General features: G+C 34.8%; 2 protein-coding genes across 4 annotated transcripts; one reads left to right on the top strand and one right to left on the bottom strand.

The window, feature by feature from the left end:
- The first annotated feature begins 1,362 nt into the window (after positions 1-1,362).
- Positions 1,363-3,632, top strand: LOC107477201 (uncharacterized). The gene is made up of 5 exons (XM_016097186.3): positions 1,363-1,744; positions 1,845-1,967; positions 2,225-2,324; positions 2,747-2,853; positions 3,005-3,632. Exons 1-5 carry the CDS (start codon positions 1,421-1,423, stop codon positions 3,218-3,220), a joined length of 870 nt encoding a protein of 289 aa, XP_015952672.1. The 5' UTR covers positions 1,363-1,420; the 3' UTR covers positions 3,221-3,632.
- A 108-nt stretch (positions 3,633-3,740) lies between these two features.
- LOC107477200 (uncharacterized) lies at positions 3,741-6,842 on the bottom strand. Of its 3 annotated transcripts, none has more exons than XM_016097182.3 (5): positions 6,763-6,842; positions 6,055-6,156; positions 5,528-5,622; positions 4,927-5,201; positions 3,741-4,704 (listed from the first exon to the last, which is right to left on the bottom strand). In XM_016097182.3, the coding sequence occupies exons 2-5, from the start codon at positions 6,082-6,084 to the stop codon at positions 3,974-3,976; spliced, it is 1,131 nt and encodes a 376-aa protein (XP_015952668.1). In that variant the 5' UTR covers positions 6,085-6,156; positions 6,763-6,842; the 3' UTR covers positions 3,741-3,973. The 3 variants fall into 3 exon arrangements, with proteins under 3 accessions (XP_015952668.1, XP_015952670.1, XP_020993171.1); XM_016097184.3 differs by lacking the exon at positions 6,763-6,842 and adding an exon at positions 6,628-6,756; XM_021137512.2 differs by lacking the exon at positions 6,763-6,842 and having other exon boundaries at positions 4,927-5,215; positions 6,055-6,105.
- Between the last annotated feature and the right edge of the window lie 725 nt (positions 6,843-7,567).

The raw sequence follows: 7,567 nt of genomic DNA, 5'->3' as shown, positions 1-7,567 counted from the left end.
ACGAACCACCCGGACCATCCGGAAGTCATCTTCACGAACAAATTTTAATATAATTTTTTATATACTTTTTAAATAATTATCTAAATGTATCTATAAAATTTTGGATTATATATATATATAAACCATTTATTAAATATAAAATTTAGCGTTATTTTTGTTGACCTACTTTAAAATTAAGAATGATTTTGGTAGTTTACCCTTTTCTATACAATCATTGTCCCATTTTCTCCGGCAAGGAGTTTGTGTTTGGATTATCAAAACCCATTCAAACAAAACAAAAATTCCGGACTACAGGGGTTCAATCTCGATTTTTTATTTTAATATTGCTGTATGCAAAACACAGACGCTGAATGTCTCTCGTAGATTATATTTTTATGAATATTTTTTTTTACAGTACGCTTTTGACAAATTATTTGTGTCACTGACGCTAAAACAATATAAAAAAAAAAGGATTCAATCCAATGCAATTCAACTTATATACTTTTAGTGACAAAAATAAAATTTTGAACTACATTTTTTCTTGTCAAATCAAAGTTTGGGTAAAGTGACGAAGCATATTGCATGACATTACATTCTATTATTTTTATTTTGTTTAACAAAGGAAACACTTTTATTCATACAAATAGTTAAATAACGTTTATAGATCCCAGAAAAAATATTAGTTTTATATATTAAAAAGAAGATAAATAGTTTTATATTTTATTATTAATTACTAAAAAATCATCATATATGTCTAGACAAATTACGTTATTTGATAAGGGGTGGCAATGGTGCGGATAAGGGCAGATTTTTGTCCTACTCGATACTGTTCTATTTTACAATAATTCGCATCGAATTTGTTCTGCTTCTATTTACTCATAAAAAGTTAAACACTAACCTACCCTTACTCGCCCTTAAAATTATTAAAGTTTAACAAATAAAATTAAATTAACTTAAACTGTCATACTCCACTCCGCTCAAGAACCCGCTCGGTGTGAGACGGGTAATTATCCATCCCGAGTGGATAGAAATTGGGTGGATATCTAAGAATTTTGGTAATATTGTCATCCCTATATTTGAATAACTAATTATTTAATTTATGATATGACAAAAAAATGACAAATATTTGCAATTATTTGGATTTTTTTAGAAATTAAATTTTAAATTTTAAATTCAAAATAATTAATTTACAAATGTACCTTTTTAAAAATTATTTAAATGCATAGTCTAACATGTAAAATTCTTTATACATGAAAATAAAATTCTAAAAAAATAAAAAAGAGAAAAGGAAATTCCCTCCTTGTTTTCCCGCCATTTCCCGCGAAAAGGAAGATAAGAAAAACCCCAAAATAAACTTAACCAGTTCTTGTTAGTGTGACTGAATCTGAGTCTGAACTCTGAAGATCACCAAATTCAGAGAGAAAGAGAGAGAGAGAGAGAGATGTCGGCAACAGGTTGTTACAAGTGCGGCAGACCAGGCCACTGGTCTCGCGACTGCCCTTCTTCTGCTCCCGACCAAAACCCGCATTCCTCCGCCGATCGCAATCCTCCCCCTCCTCGTCCTCCTCCTCCTTCTTCCTCCAAGCCTTATTCCGGCGGCGGAGCCAGATTTTCCGCCGGCAGTTCCAAATCCGCGGAGAAGCCTAAGAAGGTCCCCAGATCGAGGCCTAAGCTCACGCCGGATCTCCTCCTCTCCGACGACGGCCTCGGTTACGTCCTTCGCTACTTCCCTCGCGAGTTCAAATACCGCGGTCGCGGCCATGAGGTAATAATCCCATTGCCTTGGCATCAATTACTACTACTTTCATTTTCCGCATCAATTTAAGCTTTTTCGATCTCACTTTGTGTGTGTGTGTGTGTTTTAGGTTCAGGATTTGGGGAATTTACTTCGGATGTACACAGAATGGCACTCTCGCCTGATACCTTATTACTCTTTTGATCAATTCGTTCTCAAAGTTGAGAAAGTTGCTGCTACTAAGCGCGTCAAGGTAACTTTGGATCTGGATACACTGAGTTATGAATATATAAATTTTCAAAGTAACAAATATTGTGTAATGGAGGGAGTAAATTAGATATAGATTGATATGTTGTTCTGTGTTGTTTTTCTATGTTTGTGGATAATGTATGTTTGAATGTAGATGATGTTGTTTTGAATGATGCATACTTCCAATTTTCCACCCTACATAAAATAGATTCTTATTACTCACATTTGTGATATTGTTATTGTTATTTGCACTTGAACTAGATGTGCCTTAGAGATTTGAGAGAAAGAGTTGCAAATGGTGGAGATCCAACCAAATTAAACGAAACACCTGTCGGGCAAGAGATTCCAGCTGAAGAACAAGGTATCTACCTATGTTGCTCTTTGCAGTATTAGATAAGAATGTTTGATAGAACATGGATACTATTTGCAATTAGGAACAACTATCAAACAAGTCAACTAGCTAATGACATTCAGGAAATGATTATTGGGGACTACCTATGAAAGTTTGGATTTCAAGCATGTTTAGTATCTTAAATGTTAGGCTCCTCCAATTCACAATTTGATATGCAGAGTTAATTGATCAATCCTATGTGGGATCACAATTGTAGAAAACTTCCATTTGATTCATACTCTAAATAGGGTAGTGGCCTGATTCTGTATAATCCACTAGAACGTTGCTGTAATGTTGTGACTGGAATAATTATTTAGTTTTTGTTATTTTTTACATGGACAATATTGTTTTTCTTAACTAATTTCTTATTTTGGGGCTTCATGTATCTTCAGTAAATGGGGAAGCAAATCATGAAGAACGAGATTTGTTTTCAGAACCACAAAATGTTAATGACATGCAAGAGGATATGATTGAGGAGTTTTTCAATACAGCCACTGAAGTAAGTTTGAGTTCTTCAAAATAGAAGTTTGTTTATCGTCCTTTTGTGATGTACTCTCTTTCTGAAAATCAAATAGCTATAGAGTAAATTGTGTATTTCTAAAGAAGAATTGTTGCCAAAATCTTAACTGAGGAACACTCTTTTATTGCAGGAACCATCTCAATCAATGCAGAACGAGCCTGATGCCAACGCAGTGTCCAAAAGCATTGCAACTGAAGAGGCATCAAATGTAATCCAAGATAAGGAAGCCAGCATGTCTGGCAAAGATGAGATAACAGAAGAGCAGAGAGCACGAATGGAAGAAAATAGGTTGAAGGCACTCCAAAGGCGTGCTGCTCGAGCCGCCGCCATATCACAGGCCTCTTGAATTCGATCTCATTAGCTGTTTCTTGCTACTAGTTAAGTAGACCATATTTTCCCATTAGTTGAATAGTTGGTTTTTGTTGGTCTTGCGAATCTGAATGTCATTTTGATGCTCGCGAGCAACAAGATTGGCTTGTCATAACGGCAAATGGATTGGTGTGAGTGAACCAGTTTCAAGTTGGGGCGGAGAGTGTATTAAGTTACTTGTTTGGTCCTTTATGCGGACATTTCATAGGACCATATGAAAGCATGCTGATTGCTGACAATATACTTGCATAAGAGCCTATATAACAAAATAACTAGTTGTGGAAGGAAGAGCCGTTAGCTCATGAATCGTGATAACCATTGATTATAGTTGAAGTGGTTTAATGCTTTTGCCATCTCTGCGTAATAAAAATTGTCCAGTTTCTATTTCATTTGTGTAATACGATCTTTTAAGTTTTAAGTCTAAATATTAAAGTTCATTTATATGCATATCTTACAAAATTACAAAATCGATTAAGAATTAGTCACACTAGCGGTACAAGATATTTGGTTGCCCCGTGAATTACACAGGTTAAAATACTAGTTCTTAATATATAGATAGTATCAAAATCATGAATTTTACTAGTGTGTGTTTTTGAGACAACATAGAAACAAAATATGCCTTCATAAAGCCGAAAAATAATAAATAAATAAAATACAGATATTCTGAATAACCATGGAAACTATTTGGTCTTGATAGCCATTGACTGGATCCATCTTCTAATGTCCTATTCTAGTATTCTTCATCCACTGGATCATACCACTCTGGCAGCTGCTTAGAGTTGCTTAGCCTGTAGTTAAGGAATAGCTCCTCATCTTGAAGAGCCCTAGTTGCTACCAAAACAACAGTTTTCAGAGTAGGGACATGTGATTCACCATTTCTTGGAACTCCAGATTTGAACCAAAAGTTGCCAAATGCCTTCGTATTTACTTCAGTATTTCCAAATAATACATTAGGGATGTAAACTCTCATGCTGCTTTCAGTTAATGGAAAGTTGTAAGGGCAAATCATGACATTTGGAAGCATTCCTTTTGCAGGGTGATTAGCGAAATGAGCTAAGGCTAATGGGTTTCTACGCTCAAGAAAATTATCAGTGTTATCTACTTGGGATCCTTCCATATCAGGCTTGTTAACTACCATTTTTCTACCACTCCACAATTCTTGTTCGTCGCCCCCAGAGCCCCAAGGTTGGGCATCAATGACATTCCCGTCATGTCTTGTGACCAAATAAGGGTTCTGCTCATCAAGGTATCCGGGAATATATTGATGATAAGCTGGAGAGTAGACTACACCAGGATAAAAGGCTACCACAGCACCAACATCCACTGCACCATCTAAAAATAGACCTTGACCAGCATCCTTGTGAGATATTTGAGAAGGTTTAACATTAAGTTGGTAGCCAATTTGATCCTTTAGTCTCTTTGAAACTTCAGCTAGGCTTAATGATCTTTGTCTAGGGACAGCTGCGCAAAATGGACATCAATAAGCAGTGAATAAGCAGGTTAAAGCTAGAAAATTGTGAATAATATTGGTAGAATTTGTTAATACATTTAGCTATTTTTCTATACAGCCAGGGATCAAAAGGAATAGGCACAGTATGATATGAGTAGCAATGAGTAAAATAACGCTAAATAGAGTGTGCACCAAAAAAAAGGGGAATATGGAAAACAAAGCAAAAATCTCACCAAGATTGTCAGTAGGTGGGTCTTTGCTACCCAAACTAACGCTATGCCTGTCACAGTGAGGCAAGGCATTTTCTTGTCGAGATAACTCCAGAGGATCATTCACCCCCATTTCATTCCGAAGAAGAATTTTATCCATGGATGTGCTAAATGACTTTATTTGAAAGTGGACATTTTCTTGCACCTGCATCTGTTGAACCTCAACAGAGGCTTTGTCGGCCATTTCAATAATCTCCTCTGCATCTGCTTCTTCAGCATTCTTCCCCAAGAGATTGTAGCTGGATATTTAAGTCTTTTGCATGAGGAAAATACGTCAAGATGTTAAAACAGGACAATCCCATTGATTGTCTACATGAGAAGAAATGTTCATAATTATGTTATAGTGCTTTAAAGTATTACGACGAATCAAATCTGTTCTAATGCTGCATGAAAACTATTTTAAAAGTTCTATAGTCCAATCAAGCTGCTAGCCAAACTAAATGTCAACAATTCTGTGTCACTGCCTTTAAGTAAGATGATTAAGAGAGAATGAAATTCTGAGTTTGACTCATGATGAATGCACACAGATTATTCATGACTACACAGAGACAACAGAAATACAGACCTTGTGTAAAGGAACAAGCGGTTAATGTCAGCATCAAACTGTAACTTCCTTGGATCCCTAGCAAAAGTAGGGCTTTTTGCAAGTGTTTTTACAGCCTGAAACAAATCCAGAACAAGATCGTTGTTGCGAGTTTCACATGATGGACAACAGGCAAATTATAATTTAGTATAGCACAATACAAGAGATAACTTATAAAACAGTAATCTCTCTAGGAGCTACAAACTACTGTGAAAACTTCCAAGGTATGAGTCATCATCACTTTCAGAGCATTGATATGTTCAAAATCCACATGCAATTGTCTGTTATAGACCCTTGAAATTAAAAACTTTACAGACTAAATGGTCATGAAACAACACAAAATATGGAGAAAATAAAATGAAAAATATAAAAATTGGAGGTGGTCTGATCTCTAACATTTTCTCCTCATTGTTAATTTTTATTAGCAATTAAATAGTAATGTCTACATATTTTTGGCTATTTACAGTAAAATGTGACCATTTCCAACATAAGACAAAACAAAGAGATACCTCTTGAAATTTGTGAAACAAGAAAGCCATCGTTGATTTGGGTAAAAGAGAAGCTTCTATTCACAACTGAACATACATGTTGTGCAGATAGATCTTTAGATGCTGGAAATCACATAGCAGCAAAAAAGTTAGAAAATATTTGACATCCAAAGAAAGTTGCAAACACAAATACACATTACTGCATGATTAGTTATATAAGTGCTCAATCAAAGAAAGAGAAAGTGCTGAAAGTCATTAACTTTCATCTAGGCATTTCTACAAACATGTTCTAGGCAACCTATCATCATTACATCCATCATAACCACTCTTCCCTTGATCTTTCAAAGCACTTGCTCTTTTAAAACGACTATGATTGATGAGCTTATCGAAAATGCTTGTATTGATTTTATTTATCCTAATTGAGAAAGTGGTGAATCACTGAATCCTTAACCCCTTATTCTCAATTCTACATACACTCATCCCCAATTCCTTACTTCCCTCCTCTTCTGTTATGTTTATGTTAGTTCCTCATAGATGAACGTGGGGCATTCAAAAATTCACTCTATTGAATACCTAGAAACTCAGTAAACATACCTCACTGCTCTGAATGGCAGTGAAAGTTCATTATTTCAAAGCAACTCTTTCAGCTTGCCAAGTATAAAAGAAAAACCTCAAAACAAAAAAGACATAGAACTCAATATTGGAATTCAGATAGGGTAAAAGGTGAACCTTTGGAATGTTAAGAGCTCAGGGAACAACAATCACTTCATTCCCATGGCCACCGCATACGGCAAAAGCTCGGCACTCCTGAAAACGACATTTAATTTTTTTTTTAATGCTAATTTTTTTCTAATTTGGGCTTTTTACTTTGGGCTAATTCCGTATTGTTGGGCTCGTTACACAAAATATTTGGGCCTACTTCAGTTATAGGCTTAGACTCACCAAAAAATTTGTAGAGGAGCTCAGAATGCTTATACTCACCATTCATTAATCATTAATCAGAGACGAAAGAGATTTTGTTATTTTATTTTCTTAGAAACAAAATGAAAAAGAAAAAGCTTGAAAGATGTAGTGAATGAAATATCAAATTTAGTCAACTTTTCGGGTTTGGTATCTCAACAAAGAAGAAATGTAAAATAAGGTTTCACTGTTACATGCTATTGCTTGTGTTTCAAAATGACTGTCACTTTTAATTTTTTGGTTCATTAAAATGGATAGTAATAGTTTGTTAGAGTAAAAAAAATTATATATAAAGATATCAAACCATGTATATTAATACAAGTGTCTAACCTTTTTTTATTATTTTAACAAGACATTGCAGTAAATTTCATTTGATAAAAGTATAGGGGATATAAATCAAAGGGCATTTTCCTTGAATAAAATAAAAGAGAGAAATGTTTACTTAAATACAACAATAGTAATTTCTTTATTTGCGTGTCCTGATTCATTATTATGTAAACTGTGGTAAGTTACCAAGTTTTACCCTTTAGTCATAAACCATGGCAAGTAAGTACGGTTTATGTATGAGACGCAA

The sequence above is a fragment of the Arachis duranensis genome, chromosome 3 (genome assembly GCF_000817695.3).
Source record: "Arachis duranensis cultivar V14167 chromosome 3, aradu.V14167.gnm2.J7QH, whole genome shotgun sequence".
Classification (NCBI taxonomy): Eukaryota; Viridiplantae; Streptophyta; class Magnoliopsida; order Fabales; family Fabaceae; genus Arachis; species Arachis duranensis.
Note: the sequence above shows the minus strand (reverse complement) of the source record. Positions and strands in the feature narration are given on the sequence as shown.

What these genes read in the sequence shown, in the direction of transcription:
- LOC107477200 (XM_016097182.3), bottom strand. Translation starts at nt 6,084, where the DNA reads ATGGCTTTCTTGTTTCACAAATTTCAAGAG. An exon ending in TGTTTCACAAATTTCAAGAG is followed by an intron (nt 5,623 to 6,054) that starts GTATCTCTTTGT and finishes GATTTGTTTCAG; the next exon opens with GCTGTAAAAACACTTGCAAA. An exon ending in CGCTTGTTCCTTTACACAAG is followed by an intron (nt 5,202 to 5,527) that starts GTCTGTATTTCT and finishes TTAAATATCCAG; the next exon opens with CTACAATCTCTTGGGGAAGA.
- LOC107477201 (XM_016097186.3), top strand. Translation starts at nt 1,421, where the DNA reads ATGTCGGCAACAGGTTGTTACAAGTGCGGCAGACCAGGCCACTGGTCT. An exon ending in CTGCTACTAAGCGCGTCAAG is followed by an intron (nt 1,968 to 2,224) that starts GTAACTTTGGAT and finishes CACTTGAACTAG; the next exon opens with ATGTGCCTTAGAGATTTGAG. An exon ending in GATTCCAGCTGAAGAACAAG is followed by an intron (nt 2,325 to 2,746) that starts GTATCTACCTAT and finishes ATGTATCTTCAG; the next exon opens with TAAATGGGGAAGCAAATCAT.